The following is a 17292-nucleotide window of genomic DNA, read 5'->3' as shown; positions in this document are numbered from 1 at the left end:
GCAGTATGAGTTACATATCGCTAACATTTGTAAAAAGATTCAAGGATGTATTGTATGTGAAATTTATATTGCTTCCAATAATAATATCACTTAGTTACTCCAACATATATAACTACTGTACTGATATATGGTTTAGCAACCTACTACTGTCAGTAACCATAAATTTAATAATGTAAACCAGAGATATTTCCAAACTAAGTTATCACTTTCCTCATCAACCAAGTTAAGTGGTAGGGTAGTACTCGTAGCTTCCATCCCAATCGCAGCAGCAGCATGGAATACCCTATTTACTGGGTACTTTGGAAGGCACTGAACTATGGAAGTCTGTTATTATTAGTTGTTACTAAATTCAACGATCTCCTTGCTGGCTGTCTGGCTGGAGGCGGGGCAAGATTTACTAGTGTCAAAGGGATTTGAATCTTCTAGAGGGCAGTTACATTCCATATTTAAATGGCCACCCGACTGCAAATCGTAGATTACGATATAATGAATGATGATCGTTTGATGATGATGATTTCCAGGCAATGTCGAGTTCCAACCTCAGCGCAAATCATATCACCACGACGAGGCGGTGGGCGTGCGCAACCCCGAGGTGGTGTCGCTGATCTCGTCGCTGCTGCGCGTCAAGCAGGAGACGTTACTGGCTGCCCTCACGTCCAAGCGCGCGCGCGCCTCGGGCGAGACGCTTGTCATCAACTATAGGTATAATTATGGGCGTTCAAACTTCTCATCTCATAATCTTTATTGCATATCACATTGTATCAACGTGTATCTTCTGGACTCAAATAAAACGGAACTATTCTAACCTAATAAGTTGCAGAGATAGAAACACAGTTCCCTAATCTGTTATACCAGCACTAACTCGAGCAGCTACCACTAAGCTAATTTTAAAAGTTAGTTTAAAGGCGGGATTCCACCAGTGTGCGGCACAAGCATTTTCGTACTGAATATACTTATGCCGCAGACTGGTGAAATCCCGCCTTTATTCTATAGCTCGATCAAACGATTTATACGAAAGCTGTAAAGCAGTAGGTACCGTAACTGCGACATTAGTACTTCATGACACTCGACGGCATAGTTGCTAATTTAACGTTATTTTCTTCCTTTTACAAGCTTTTATTTAACTTGCCCTGTTAGTATGTATGGGACAAATCTTGCAAGTAAAATTTGACCCACTTCCTGGTTTCCGATGAAGCTGAAAATTTGCATACGTATGTAAGTCGGGTGAACATTATGGTACCATCAAGCTGATCTGATGATGGAGACAGGAGGTAGCCATAGGAACTCTGTGATAAAACAACGCAACCTAATTGTGTTTGGGGTTTTTTGAAGTGTCTTGATGAGAGTTGCCTGTGGAAAAAAAAGTACACCCAGCAATAAAAGCTTGTACCAAAAATGAATTTTTTGCCAAAAACTTAGTTCTCTTACCCTTTGTTCGAATCATATTCCGTTCTGTTCTAGACATTCAACGTACAGCACATTATTAAAAGAATAATTTTCCTCTTCCAGAATGGGAGAAGCTATAGCGACTCGCGATGCAATGGCCAAATGCCTGTACGGCGCGCTGTTCGACTGGATCGTCATGCAGGTCAACCACGCGCTGCTTTCCAAGAAGGATACGCTGCGGGAGCACCAGGGGCACAGTATCGGTATGTTGCATAGGTCACAAAAGTCTCCTCATTTAATGAAAATGTCGCTGGCACTTCACAGCCTAAGCAGAAATGTTTATGAGTTTTGGGTCCAAAAACTCACTATAATTTCTGCCAAAAAAAGGTGTCAGGCTGGAGTTTGCCTCGCGAGGGGATAAAGATCTTGGTTTTTGATCGGTTTCAAAGAATTGTATTTTAATTATGCACTAGCTGTTTCAAGGTGTGATTATTGATTCAATGTAATGTTACAATTTCAGGCGTCCTAGACATATTCGGTTTCGAAGACTTCGGTCCCAGCAACAGCTTCGAGCAGCTTTGTATCAACTACGCCAACGAGCACCTGCAGTACTACTTCAACCAGCACGTGTTCAAATACGAACAGGAGGAGTACAGGCGGGAGGGCATCCGGTGGACGGATATCGGCTTCTCAGACAACACGGGCTGCCTGCAGCTCATCGAGGGCAAGCCGGGCGGCCTGCTGTGCGTGCTGGACGACCAGTGCAAGTGAGTGTTCCAGTACGAGCAGGAGTACCGGCGGGAGGGCATCCGGTGGACGGACATCGGCTTCTCGAACAACACGGGCTGCCTGCAGCTCATCGAGGGCAAGCCGGGCGGCCTGCTGTGCGTGCTGGACGACCAGTGCAAGTGAGTGTTCCAGTACGAGCAGGAGTACCGGCGGGAGGGCATCCGGTGGACGGACATCGGCTTCTCGAACAACACGGGCTGCCTGCAGCTCATCGAGGGCAAGCCGGGCGGCCTGCTGTGCGTGCTGGACGACCAGTGCAAGTGAGTGTTCCAGTACGAGCAGGAGTACCGGCGGGAGGGCATCCGGTGGACGGATATCGGCTTCTCAGACAACACGGGCTGCCTGCAGCTCATCGAGGGCAAGCCGGGCGGCCTGCTGTGCGTGCTGGACGACCAGTGCAAGTGAGTGTTCCAGTACGAGCAGGAGTACCGGCAGGAGGGCATCCGGTGGACGGATATCGGCTTCTCAGAAAACACGGGCTGCCTGCAGCTCATCGAGGGCAATCCGGGCGGCCTGCTCTGCGTGCTGGACTACCAGTGCAAGTGAGTGTTCCAGTACGAGCAGGAGTACCGGCGGGAGGGCATCCGGTGGACGGACATCGGCTTCTCAGACAACACGGGCTGCCTGCAGCTCATCGAGGGCAAGCCGGGCGGCCTGCTGTGCGTGCTGGACGACCAGTGCAAGTGAGTGTTCCAGTACGAGCAGGAGTACCGGCGGGAGGGCATCCGGTGGACGGACATCGGCTTCTCGAACAACACGGGCTGCCTGCAGCTCATCGAGGGCAAGCCGGGCGGCCTGCTGTGCGTGCTGGACGACCAGTGCAAGTGAGTGTTCCAGTACGAGCAGGAGTACCGGCGGGAGGGCATCCGGTGGACGGATATCGGCTTCTCAGACAACACGGGCTGCCTGCAGCTCATCGAGGGCAAGCCGGGCGGCCTGCTGTGCGTGCTGGACGACCAGTGCAAGTGAGTGTTCCAGTACGAGCAGGAGTACCGGCGGGAGGGCATCCGGTGGACGGACATCGGCTTCTCGAACAACACGGGCTGCCTGCAGCTCATCGAGGGCAAGCCGGGCGGCCTGCTGTGCGTGCTGGACGACCAGTGCAAGTGAGTGTTCCAGTACGAGCAGGAGTACCGGCGGGAGGGTATCCGGTGGACGGATATCGGCTTCTCAGACAACACGGGCTGCCTGCAGCTCATCGAGGGCAAGCCGGGCGGCCTGCTGTGCGTGCTGGACGACCAGTGCAAGTGAGTGTTCCAGTACGAGCAGGAGTACCGGCGGGAGGGCATCCGGTGGACGGATATCGGCTTCTCAGACAACACGGGCTGCCTGCAGCTCATCGAGGGCAATCCGGGCGGCCTGCTCTGCGTGCTGGACTACCAGTGCAAGTGAGTGTTCCAGTACGAGCAGGAGTACCGGCGGGAGGGCATCCGGTGGACGGACATCGGCTTCTCGGACAACACGGGCTGCCTGCAGCTCATCGAGGGCAAGCCGGGCGCCCTGCTGTGCGTGCTGGACGACCAGTGCAAGTGAGTGTTCCAGTACGAGCAGGAGTACCGGCGGGAGGGCATCCGGTGGACGGACATCGGCTTCTCGAACAACACGGGCTGCCTGCAGCTCATCGAGGGCAAGCCGGGCGGCCTGCTGTGCGTGCTGGACGACCAGTGCAAGTGAGTGTTCCAGTACGAGCAGGAGTACCGGCGGGAGGGCATCCGGTGGACGGATATCGGCTTCTCAGACAACACGGGCTGCCTGCAGCTCATCGAGGGCAAGCCGGGCGGCCTGCTGTGCGTGCTGGACGACCAGTGCAAGTGAGTGTTCCAGTACGAGCAGGAGTACCGGCGGGAGGGTATCCGGTGGACGGATATCGGCTTCTCAGACAACACAGGCTGCCTGCAGCTCATCGAGGGCAAGCCGGGCGGCCTGCTGTGCGTGCTGGACGACCAGTGCAAGTGAGTGTTCCAGTACGAGCAGGAGTACCGGCGGGAGGGCATCCGGTGGACGGATATCGGCTTCTCAGACAACACGGGCTGCCTGCAGCTCATCGAGGGCAATCCGGGCGGCCTGCTCTGCGTGCTGGACTACCAGTGCAAGTGAGTGTTCCAGTACGAGCAGGAGTACCGGCGGGAGGGCATCCGGTGGACGGACATCGGCTTCTCGGACAACACGGGCTGCCTGCAGCTCATCGAGGGCAAGCCGGGCGCCCTGCTGTGCGTGCTGGACGACCAGTGCAAGTGAGTGTTCCAGTACGAGCAGGAGTACCGGCGGGAGGGCATCCGGTGGACAGACATCGGCTTCTCGGACAACACGGGCTGCCTGCAGCTCATCGAGGGCAATCCGGGCGGCCTGCTCTGCGTGCTGGACTACCAGTGCAAGTGAGTGTTCCAGTACGAGCAGGAGTACCGGCGGGAGGGCATCCGGTGGACGGACATCGGCTTCTCAGACAACACGGGCTGCCTGCAGCTCATCGAGGGCAAGCCGGGCGGCCTGCTGTGCGTGCTGGACGACCAGTGCAAGTGAGTGTTCCAGTACGAGCAGGAGTACCGGCGGGAGGGTATCCGGTGGACGGATATCGGCTTCTCAGACAACACAGGCTGCCTGCAGCTCATCGAGGGCAAGCCGGGCGGCCTGCTGTGCGTGCTGGACGACCAGTGCAAGTGAGTGTTCCAGTACGAGCAGGAGTACCGGCGGGAGGGCATCCGGTGGACGGATATCGGCTTCTCAGACAACACGGGCTGCCTGCAGCTCATCGAGGGCAATCCGGGCGGCCTGCTCTGCGTGCTGGACTACCAGTGCAAGTGAGTGTTCCAGTACGAGCAGGAGTACCGGCGGGAGGGCATCCGGTGGACGGACATCGGCTTCTCGGACAACACGGGCTGCCTGCAGCTCATCGAGGGCAAGCCGGGCGCCCTGCTGTGCGTGCTGGACGACCAGTGCAAGTGAGTGTTCCAGTACGAGCAGGAGTACCGGCGGGAGGGCATCCGGTGGACAGACATCGGCTTCTCGGACAACACGGGCTGCCTGCAGCTCATCGAGGGCAATCCGGGCGGCCTGCTCTGCGTGCTGGACTACCAGTGCAAGTGAGTGTTCCAGTACGAGCAGGAGTACCGGCGGGAGGGCATCCGGTGGACGGACATCGGCTTCTCAGACAACACGGGCTGCCTGCAGCTCATCGAGGGCAAGCCGGGCGGCCTGCTCTGCGTGCTGGACTACCAGTGCAAGTGAGTGTTCCAGTACGAGCAGGAGTACCGGCGGGAGGGCATCCGGTGGACGGACATCGGCTTCTCAGACAACACGGGCTGCCTGCAGCTCATCGAGGGCAAGCCGGGCGGCCTGCTGTGCGTGCTGGACGACCGGTGCAAGTGAGTGTTCCAGCAGGTATTGCTATTACGAGTGAGAGGTCACATGAGGGTAAGCTGTCGGTCGTTCTAACGTCGCCCGCGGCTATGGAATGTTTGTAAAGTCGCAGGCGGGCAAGAGTAGAGCTGTCAGAGGTGGTTGAATAAGCTGATGATAAATTTGACACATTTTAAAGGCGGCAAGAAACTATGCATTTATTTATAGTGAAGTATGTTCATTGTAGTTCGGTGTTGAACAAAATCTGACGAATTCTACAAATCGTTTGTACGCTGCACTATGGAAGGTGGAGGTACGCTGCCCTATGTATATGTCAATGTGATGACAGAAACTATTTTTACTTTAAACACATTTGACAGATGCCACTTGAAAGTTGAAAAAGTATACAAACTGTGTAACAAATCGATCAAAGCGTTGTATTTTTTATTTCCAGTTTCCCGTGGGCGACAAACGACACGCTGCTACAAAAGTTCAACTCCGTGCACGAAGACAATCCCTTCTATGAGAAGCCGCAGCGGCGGGAACCGGCATTCGTAGTGCGGCACTACGCCGGCAGGGTTAAATACCAGGTTACCTTCCTTTCACTGATATTTTAGTTTTTGTTTAAATGGTTGCTCGTGATGTTTTGCATTTTAATATCACGAATGCAATAATACATTGTAGGAGAGGCCGGAAAACCGCTCAAAGATGGACGAGTGAGTTTGAGGACCGACACGTTAGTGGGGGCCCTCAAATAATACGAGTCCATCTTTAGCGAACTATTGCGAGGAAATAAGAAAACATTTGCATAACAATAAGTACTTTAATAGAAATTAATATTTATATTGGCGTGAGGACAATTGTTAAAAGAAATCAATGTATTTTTGGCAGGAACATTTATATTATCTTCACTAAAAGAACTCATTTTTATAGCGTAGATATGTGGTTTCTTGTATTTTTTTTTTTTGCCAAATACAATTTACACTATCCGATTCCGTAAGTATTTTCCGATTACGCCTTATTTTACTTTTTTTATCACTTTTAAGAGGCGTTTTTCTGTTGTTTGCTTCCAACGATAGAAACGTTTTTGCTAAAAAACCACAAACAGCTACAAAAGTAAAAACGCCTTAAACGTGAACTGAATGGTTTTGACGTTTATTTTTTTTTTAACAAGTAATTGGTCCTATAAATTACCTTATTTTATTTTTGAAGGGACAAGTTGCGCCAGTAAAAGACCTTTTACCATCACCAATGACATGATGATAACAATGAAATATTGTAGTAGTGGTGGTTCAGGTGCTTTCAAGCTTGGTTTTAGACCATCTATTGCCACATTTCCGAACAGTGGCGTAAAAAGATAATAATTATTTTCACGTACATTTGAATTGTATACAGTATATTAATTCGACACTATGTGCACGGAAATATTATAAAATGTTGAGATAAATGGCTCAGGACCGCTTCGGCCTCAGTTTCATTTCGTCAACTTCTTAAGTAGTTCTCATTCGCATTTGGTCTACTGTTCCGATTCGCCAGCATTCCTATATCGTCACTTTCTTATCTCGCCCGCTTTCTTACGTGGGCCACTGTAGTAACTTGGTTATATTCCTAATTAGACTACAGTGCCGATTCGTCAACACTCCTAATTCGTCCATAGTGCTTACTCGTCAACATTCCTATTTAGACCACAGTGCCAACTCGTCAACTACATAGCATAGTAATAGTTAGGCTTGGGACTTTTGGATGCTCGCTATGGTTTTAGAATCGACGGAGTCGTCAAAGTCAGTCAAATATTTTTTTCGAAGTCAAAATGAAAGTGTGAAAATAAAACATAAAATAAAACACTTTGGTCGAAATAGGAACGTAGACAAAAATGGTATATTGACGATATCAGATATTGGACGAGTTGGCACTATGGTCAAAATAGGAATTTAGACAAAATGGGGTATTGACGATATAAGAAAGTGGACGAGTTAGGAAGGTTACGAATTAGGAATTGTAGGGTGACGACATAACACTGCGGACGATTTATGGAGATGACGAAATGAAACTGGGGCCGAAGCGTTCCTGAGCCAGATAAATGTACGTAGTTTTATTTTATAAGATTTTTTTATGAGCAAACAAAACTATGACAATTTGACACTATATTAATTGAAGCCCGTGGTAAATCCGTCCAATCGTCGTGACCTGTCTGCCAAATTGAAGCCCGTCTGAGGCCAAGGGTTTGTGGTATTTTGCCTGCTTTGCCACCCTCGTATTTAATTTAATTTACAGTACATATGGTGCTACTTTACCGCACTAGTGCGAAAATTAGCATATTACGTTACTGTGTCGAACATTTAAAGGGCCATATGTACTGTAAAACGTTGTACGATACATGTGCGAATAGGTAATTCGCAACTCGAGTCGATTTAAAGCACTCCCTTCGGTCGTGTTTTAATTTATCGCCACTTGCCATTTTTCGCACTTATATCGTAATGTACTATTATACCACTGGTTGACAGTTTAATGACAATCCCCGAATTTAAGTGTCCGCCTAATTTTAATTAGGTGTAGAACTCACTTAGCCGTGTGGCACTGGTCCTCCGCGCGGCGCTACGTGGGTTCTGCGCCTTACTGTAAAACTGGCTTCCTTCGGTACTCAGGCAATGTGTATTAACAGGCGACAGCAATGCGCGAGAAGAATTTAGATCTGATGCGGCAGGACATCGTGAGCGTGTTGAAGAACTCGTCGCTTGCGTTCGTTCGCGAGCTGGTCGGCGTGGACCCCGTTGCTGTGTTCCGATGGGCCATAGTTCGAGCTTTCTTCAGGTATGTCATTAAATCTACTAGTTTTCGTTTGCGCTTTTATCTTACTTATAAAAAATCCTTTGGAAGACATTTGGAAAATGTATGTTCAGAAAATTAAAGTCCTTATATTTTCAATTGTTTGGATTCCTTTTTGGACCTGATGCACTAAGTCTGACAGTCAGTGAAGTGTATTGTAATATGGAAATCAGTTTAGTTCATGACATTTATAAGGAATTGAAGGAAGTTTCGGTGTAAGAATAATGTAGGCATGTAACAAGTGGTTCGGCTATTTATCCATAGTGCATTTGGTGAAGTAGAGCCGTCTATGAAAACTATAAAATGAAAGCATTACGTTTTGTAGTCAGTTTTTTTTTTATTGATCGATTTAGGCGTGATTTTGGCCGTATAGTGTAGATGTATGTAACGTGTTGCAGAGGGTACTTCGCGTTCCTGGAGGCGGGGCGGCGGCACCGCGGGCTGCGCGCGGACGGCGCCCGGGGCCCGCGCGCCGCGCCCGCCGCGCACGACGTCGCGCTCGGGTCAGTGTACATGTATGTAACGCGTTGCAGAGGGTACTCCGCGTGCCTGGAGGCGGGGCGGCGGCACCGCGGGCTGCGCGCGGACGGCGCCCGGGGCCCGCGCGCCGCGCCCGCCGCGCACGACGCCGCGCTCGGGTCAGTGTACATGTATGTAACGCGTTGCAGAGGGTACTCCGCGTGCCTGGAGGCGGGGCGGCGGCACCGCGGGCTGCGCGCGGACGGCGCCCGGGGCCCGCGCGCCGCGCCCGCCGCGCACGACGCCGCGTTCGGGTCAGTGTACATGTATGTAACGCGTTGCAGAGGGTACTCCGCGTGCCTGGAGGCGGGGCGGCGGCACCGCGGGCTGCGCGCGGACGGCGCCCGGGGCCCGCGCGCCGCGCCCGCCGCGCACGACGCCGCGCTCGGGTCAGTGTACATGTATGTAACGCGTTGCAGAGGGTACTCCGCGTGCCTGGAGGCGGGGCGGCGGCACCGCGGGCTGCGCGCGGACGGCGCCCGGGGCCCGCGCGCCGCGCCCGCCGCGCACGACGCCGCGCTCGGGTCAGTGTACATGTATGTAACGCGTTGCAGAGGGTACTCCGCGTGCCTGGAGGCGGGGCGGCGGCACCGCGGGCTGCGCGCGGACGGCGCCCGGGGCCCGCGCGCCGCGCCCGCCGCGCACGACGCCGCGCTCGGGTCAGTGTACATGTATGTAACGCGTTGCAGAGGGTACTCCGCGTGCCTGGAGGCGGGGCGGCGGCACCGCGGGCTGCGCGCGGACGGCGCCCGGGGCCCGCGCGCCGCGCCCGCCGCGCACGACGCCGCGCTCGGGTCAGTGTACATGTATGTAACGCGTTGCAGAGGGTACTCCGCGTGCCTGGAGGCGGGGCGGCGGCACCGCGGGCTGCGCGCGGACGGCGCCCGGGGCCCGCGCGCCGCGCCCGCCGCGCACGACGCCGCGCTCGGGTCAGTGTACATGTATGTAACGCGTTGCAGAGGGTACTCCGCGTGCCTGGAGGCGGGGCGGCGGTGTCAGTGTCTTCCTTCCGCCACACCACTCATGTTCGCCAATTGTCACTTCACTGTCGCTATCAATCATTTATTATAACTAACTCGACATAGGTAATAGGCGTTCCAAAATTGAAGTACTTACCTTATGACGTACAGTTACCTTTAGTCTCATCTGGCCAAGCGCGAGACGTGCACGCGCTAATGCTAACGAGGTCCCGCTCACCGAAAGAAAAAGAGACCAGCTCATGTTTAACAACGAGTGTGACGAAAATTAATAGAACGCGACAATTAATCAAAAATAACAGATTTCTTCGTAGGTATAGAAATAAATATGTAAGTATTTATTGTGCTCCTTATGTATAAATACAATAGTACCCGCCCGACGGTAAGTTCCACGTTATCTGTTGCGTGATAAAACGTTACTTGAAATCTGTTGAAACTCCACATTTCATCGGACTCGGAGCCGTTCACCCGGACACCGCTGCGCTTAGAAACGATGTACGACGTGTAATTAAAATATCTGAAAACCTGATTCATTTCAATTACGGTCGTAAATTTTAAGTACACTGTTTGTAGCCGAGTTTATCTACAACATTTTAACACGACGACAGAAAAACACCACATAACTCATCGAACTGCGACGTCCCCTAGTTACATCTAGTTTCCAACGAAACAAAAAAAATACTAACGTTCCGATAACACGGTTTACGGTCGAAAGCTTTATTTTTATAGCAATTGTATACAATAATAAAAATCAGGTTGTAAGTTATTTTATTTCCGCGTTGTATGTCCTTCCAGAACCACCCTCGCGTCACTAGAGGCGGGGAAGCACAGGCGGGACTCGCGGCCGCGCGGCTCGCTCGCCTCCTCTGAACTTCTCAGGTGATTTTAGTAGCCCCATTGGCGGGACTCACTGTTCCCGTAGGCTTGCCGAGACCAGGCACTTGTTCCCTTAATCCCTTCGGCCCCGCGAATTCTAAATCGAATCGGTAGAAAGGTTTACTCCGATTCCCACGGACGCGATATCGCACACCCAAAAAGGCAGAAAACCTGTGAGACTTACAGGACCTGGTGGACATTTCACAATGCTAGACTAGGGGAGGGTTAAAAAAATTAAATGTTTCGGCTTGCTTCCAAATTCATGTGACATCCCGCCGCTGAAAAATACCCTCCCTAGCCTTTGTAGTCCTCCGATTTTATTGCTTTCACTATTGTTAAAACATACCAGTTAAAATAATAAACAGCATAAGAACTGTTACAAATGATCATAAATTTTCAAATCTATATAAACTTAAAATGAAAACGTAAAACGAAACCATTTACACATAACGAAACTTAAACGCAATGAAATCTAAGTTACAACAAAATAATCGAATACACACAGAGTAAGAATGTTTTCACAAGTACATTATTGTAATATGAAGTTCAGCTTAAAACGGAAGGACTATAACAATATAAGGGTACAGAGCCATCAAATATCCAAAACTAACTTGCAACTGATCAATGTCTAACATGATAACATTTTAACTGGCAGCTAATCGCAACGATTTAGATTTAGACGCGCGCGCCCCATTTAAAATGTTATAAGCATGTCTGAAACCCGATGAAAATAAATGTTTTCAAATATATAGTGTAATTATATAAGTATTGTAAGCTTATGCAATATTGTGACGTAATGAAATGTGTCTTGTTGATCAGCCAACTGGCGACAGTGTCGTCAATCAATCTCGCAATCAACCGCATTGCGTAAGTGACCGACCGAGGCATGCTTATATTTGTTCTATGTGCACTCTAAACGCATGGACGTCGTTTTTACCTCTGGTAAACCTAGTCACCCCTTTCTCTTTATCTAGAGGCTGTGTTTAGATAGTATATAGTGACCGTCCCAGTTTTAGTAGACACTTTATCCTGAAAATCTACAATTGCGTTAGCTTAAAGCTTCTACGCAGACCCATTTTGAATCTCGACGCTTTAAACACAGCCTGACGCTCTAACGTCCATTTGGATCGACTTTCCAGTATCATAATCACCACACCCGTAGATCCTGCGCATATAATCACTCTTAATCGGCACCAGTAATGCATGCGCGAAGCAATACTACTCACACTTTAATCAGATTTTAATTTATATAGATTTTCTGTTTCATTAATTTTATAATCGTCATTTCCTTCCACCGTCACCGCGTGCAGAACGCCGCGCACGCCCGCCGTCACGCGCGCCGAGCCGCCTCCGAGACTCGGGGGGAAAGGGACAAAAAATTACAGACTCGCCGAGACCCGCACGCGCCGCCTCGAGCGCGAGCGGGACGAGCGCACGTTTGACGACACCGACGTCATGCAGCGCGCCAGCCAGATCGTTATGTACGTGCGGTGTCTCCGACTTTATGCCCGCTCTCTGTCTGTCTCGCACTTCAGCGTTCATCAAACAAACGTCCGGCGGCCGGAACGGAACAAGATCGCTTTCCCACTTCAATGATTTACGATTCTCTTACACATTCATAGTTTTCACTTTTTAATAAATTTTGCTTGCCGCATGAACAGATTATTATACTTTTTTTGACAAAGCCTCTGTAGTATTTTAGTACTTTTATCTCGTTTTGTCTTAGAATAGAACGTCGTATTTATCTTTAACTTATTACAGTTATTACAAACTTTTACACTGCCATCTTTTCGGTTTGACGATTTTGTTTGATGAATTCGCAGCTATTGGTTGGGGGATCTACACTTGCTCTTGTTTTCCGGTGTCGGCTATGGGTTTTAATTTTCCGTGCATTTTGTGTTTCAATGTGATAACTCGTTTCTATCCAGGGTACCAGCGGATTTCTGTAAACAATTTTGGGTATTTAAGCTAAATAAATGTGTTTTCAAAGTCATCTATTTGCCCTATATTTAATTAACATATGATAATAAGTCCGTTGCTGCTATTTTCGTAAATTTTGCATAACCGAATTCGCGAATATAAACTTTTGAAGTAAAAGAAAAAAAAATTGTCAAGCAATCGTTTCGGTGTATTTTTGAATAATTATCATTTTATCATTAGGCATAGCTACATTAGCTACCCTATGTTCCTGCCGTTTTTTATTTCTTAAACACGCCAACAATTTTTAAAACACATTTATTCCTCACTGACCTTCAATGTATATTCGGTACACTATCACTGTATGTGCATGCACCCCTACTCCGATACCCGTACTGAATCGGCATAGCGTTACAGGAAATACAAGTCGTTCAGGCCGCGCGAGCGCGCCAAGAAGGGGCTCAAGAACCTGCAGTCCGTCAAGACCGTCGCAGGGAGGACCGCGGCGCTAGCGGGCAAGAGGAAGCAGCCGCTCACCGTGGCCGCGCAGTTCCAGCACTCGCTCGCCGCGCTCATGGAGACGCTCAACCAGGCCAACCCCTTTTTCATCAGGTAATGACTAATCCGAGGAACTGGAGAGTAGCTTCGTACATGGCGACCCTACCAGGAAAATCTTACACAGTTCTAATATTCCGAAATATGCATATTTCACAAAGCTGAGGGTATAAATCATAAAAAGCTAGGACGAACGTCCTCGCAGGGTCGCCATGTACAAACAAGAAAATTGAAACACCTCTGTCATTACATACCTCATTGCATTGTTCTTGTGACAATACAAAACGCATGACGTGTTTGAATTTCCTACATCGTGTCTAAAAAGAGTCCTTCCGCAGGGAACAGATTTGGGAGACTTTTTTTGTTAGTTTTAAGTTAGTTTTTATTTATTTGTAATTTATTATATAAGTCATTCTTTTTTTAGTTTCAATTTTGTCTACTATATTATAATATAAATAAATGGTTTATTTTAAAAGAGTAAATTTAATATTAGAGAATTACGTTTAAAGACTTAAATGATTAAATACTATACATCTACGTAACTTACGTAATGCAAATTAACACATTATTTTTATTGGGTACTGGCGTCGTGTTAATTTGTATCATTTTCCACTTAACCGCCACTTATTCAAAAACACAGCAAAAAATATAATCGAATCCTTTTCGAAAACCAAATTTACTATCGCCTGTTAAGTCTACCATACACCACATCTTTATTTATCCTTCGCCCCACAGATGTATAAAGTCCAACAGCGACAAAGTCCCAAACGTGTTCGACGAGGAAACCGTCCAACGTCAGCTGCGATACACGGGCATGCTGGAGACGGTCCGGATCCGGCAGGCCGGATACAACGTCCGGCTGACCTATGAAGAATTCATACAGCTGTACCGGATACTGCTGCCGAAGGGGCTGCTTAGCTCGCAGATTGATGTTAGGCACTTTCTGGCCAAGTTGAACTTGGATAGAGATAATTATCAGCTCGGTAAGTTGTTAGCTGCACATTTACGCAACAAATTAATTTAAATATTTAATATCGAAATATCGTTCGTAATAAAAAATATTCTGGTTGTAAAATACCGTTGGGCATGGATGTTTTTTATGGGTCCGTGAAGACAGCTACCACAACCCATGCTGCTACGCGAAAACGGTATTAGAATAACTTCCGTACCCTTTAATTAATGACGATTGACAATCGTAGATTTTAGAAAAAGTATAAGCAGCTATAAAACGTGTATTTTGGTTTTTTTGTCAATCGATTATATTAATAATAATATTTCTATTTAGGGCACTAGAAAAGCCACAAGTAAAGAAACACATTTCGCCGTGTAACACTGAAGTTGAAAAAGTTTGGATTAGTTTTACAATTCACTGCATCATCATCAATCAAAACAAATTTCTTTCGGACACAGGTGCGACCAAGATCTTCATGCGCGAGAGCGAGCAGACGAAGCTGGAGTACAAGCTGCACCAGCAGATCATGGCGTCCATTATCACCATCCAGCGCTGGTTCCGCGCCGTGCTGGAGCGCCACCGCTTCCTCGCGCTGCGCCGCGCCAGCCTGCTCATCCAGGGCGCCTGCAGGTATACTGACATGACTAACACATTATGGCGTCCATCACAGTCCAGCGTTGGTTTCCATGCTGGAGCGCCACCGCTTATTATTTATGGTTTAGCACTGATCAGGGCATCCCTACATTCAAAATAAGCTAGTCAACATTCAATTCATATTTTGAACAGCAAACATTTTTCAGTATCATACGAAAGGTCAATGACAAGCAACCGACCCTTAGGTACAGTACCGGCGAATAATATATCACCTCCGTGTTTTTACGGTATAACTTTATTTTAATGTTTGTGTGTGACTTTCACCTCACTACTTTAGGTAGTCTCGAAGTATTCGTTTGTACGAGCGATGAGAAAAATTGTAATATTTTTTCCAGAGCGGTTTTTTATTTTAATGTAATAAGCTGAGTCTCCTATTGTAATTCAGTATTTCATTGCTCTATTCGTCATATATTTGTATAAAATGTGCAATCTACATACCTGTAGCCCTAGTGAAAAAGGCAAGTCTCTGGCAGCGCAGGTGTAAAGGGGTGTAAGTTCCACGTAACACTTATGCCCTTATACACCTAAACTGCCAGAGACTTGTACCCTTTTTCACTAGGGCCACTACTAACCTATATTGTTTACTGTATACAAGGTCATACAAAAACATACAAAGGTGATATATTATTGGGTATACTGCACTGCACATCCTAACACACTATTCGTTCCCAGACAATGGCTCCAGGCGCGGCACGAGGCCGCCACGAAGCTGCAGGCGTTCTTCCGCGGCAGCCGCGTGCGGCGCTGGTACGTGCGGCTGCGGGCCTCCGTGGTGGCCTTCCAGGCCGCGGCGCGCGGCTGCCTGCTGCGCCGCCGCCTGCCCGAGCGGCGCCGCCTGCCCGCGCCCGCGGCTGAGGTACGGCAAGTGTGCAGGCTGTGGGGTATTGCCTGACGGGTTTCCACTTGCCGATCGATATAACTAGTATCCAATATTTTTCTTACGCACGAAACGTGCAGATGCATTGAGCGCCACGTTCGTCAGGGCATCCGACGTGACGTTGAGTGCATTTGTTTAACACGCACTTCCCGCTGATGGCTCCGCTGGAGCATCCACTCAGTTTACAGACTTCTATATTCACACTGCCGGTTAGTATTTTTATCAAGGAGTATTTTGCTGAAGAATATATTCTCAACAATGCTATTTCCTTGTCGACTTTGTCCAGCTTAGCCGACTGTTATATTTGACTAACCGCCACTATGAAAGTGATATTTAAACGTCAGCGATAAACGACAAAAAACATCGTTAACTCGTATTATGTATAGTATTGGAAAGTAATTGGTTGTAGTGGAAAGCCGTCAGGACATATTGGACGTGTGCGAGTATGTGGAATGATTGTACATGTATATATGAGTTTGAGATGTATCTGTATCGAGACACGTAGTGATTGTAAATAAGAAATTTTAACAGTTTGATTTGAAATTGTCTTTGTTCTTTATAAGATCAATATTTTAACATTTGAGTTCAAATCTAGATTTAGTGAAATCAAAATATGCAACTTTTGATGGAGGCCTATTCACCAAAGCTACATAAATTTAGTAAATATACAATATCATCTATCGTAAAATATAATTATACATATGACACGCATGACAGTAATTCGAATATTATTGTTTTCTTAGTGTATGAAAATCGTGAAACTTTAAATATTATCATCAGTGCCGTTGTGGTGTAATATAATAACCTAATGTCGTGTAAATTAACATGCAAAATTACATATGTATTACTTGATTCAATAATGTTAACTTTGGTGAATCGACCTGTATCTACATTGTGACTAAATTTTCATCTCATAACGCCTTCTAAAATTACTGTTACTAATAGTAAATGAAATTCATACGAAATGAACTTGATGTGTTTGATTGTATGGCATATATTTGTATATACACCGTCGTGATCCATGTGTTGACAGCATGACCGAAAAGCGCCAATCGTGTCGGAGACCGACGGCTTCAGCAAACGGCAAAGCATCGACCAAATTAGGAATATTATTGATTTACAATTGTAAGTACTTCATACCAATTTAAGCCTTACTTTGCGTTTTGTAAAATATAAATAGGGTTCTGCCTCTCCAAACTGCTCCTGACTTAGTTTAGGGCGTTAACAAAATAGGTTATTCTACATTTCGTATAGCTTCGATAACGAAATTTAAACAATAAACGTGACATACAGATGATAAAACTATGATTTTAATTTTAAAGTTCAATTAAAACTCGTGTTTTTATAACAAAATAGTATTAAATGATTCCTAAATATGAGTATGACCCAAACAAATATTAGTGAGTCGACGTCGATGTTTACGACTGACAATAACTCGGAGCTCTACAACCTTGTTGATATTCATTCACTCATAAACCCTGCCACTAACCTAGAATATATCTTACGTGCTCTGTTGCGTTTTAGGAACAGGCTAATACAAGAAGAGGCGGAGAGAAAAGAAACGAGAGAAAAACTAAGAGTGACGCAATCTCTGCCCATTCCGAGGTAAATCATTGCTGATTGGTGTA

General features: G+C 47.7%; 1 protein-coding gene across 1 annotated transcript in view; it reads left to right on the top strand.

Annotated features, from left to right (window-relative positions):
* Positions 1-17292, top strand: part of LOC133526826 (unconventional myosin-IXAa-like) — a 57960-nt gene that overhangs the window by 10870 nt on the left and 29798 nt on the right. Inside the window, exons 5-18 of the mRNA XM_061863625.1 lie at positions 522-702; positions 1510-1649; positions 1907-2153; positions 5966-6101; positions 8174-8322; positions 8736-8840; positions 11529-11576; positions 12020-12190; positions 13044-13238; positions 13917-14164; positions 14592-14763; positions 15460-15643; positions 16698-16789; positions 17189-17269. Coding sequence (XP_061719609.1) covers positions 522-702; positions 1510-1649; positions 1907-2153; positions 5966-6101; positions 8174-8322; positions 8736-8840; positions 11529-11576; positions 12020-12190; positions 13044-13238; positions 13917-14164; positions 14592-14763; positions 15460-15643; positions 16698-16789; positions 17189-17269 — 2149 coding nt within the window. The remainder of the gene's footprint in view (positions 1-521; positions 703-1509; positions 1650-1906; positions 2154-5965; positions 6102-8173; positions 8323-8735; positions 8841-11528; positions 11577-12019; positions 12191-13043; positions 13239-13916; positions 14165-14591; positions 14764-15459; positions 15644-16697; positions 16790-17188; positions 17270-17292) is intronic.

The sequence above is a fragment of the Cydia pomonella genome, chromosome 17, assembly GCF_033807575.1.
Source record: "Cydia pomonella isolate Wapato2018A chromosome 17, ilCydPomo1, whole genome shotgun sequence".
Classification (NCBI taxonomy): domain Eukaryota; kingdom Metazoa; phylum Arthropoda; class Insecta; order Lepidoptera; family Tortricidae; genus Cydia; species Cydia pomonella.
Note: the sequence above shows the minus strand (reverse complement) of the source record. Positions and strands in the feature narration are given on the sequence as shown.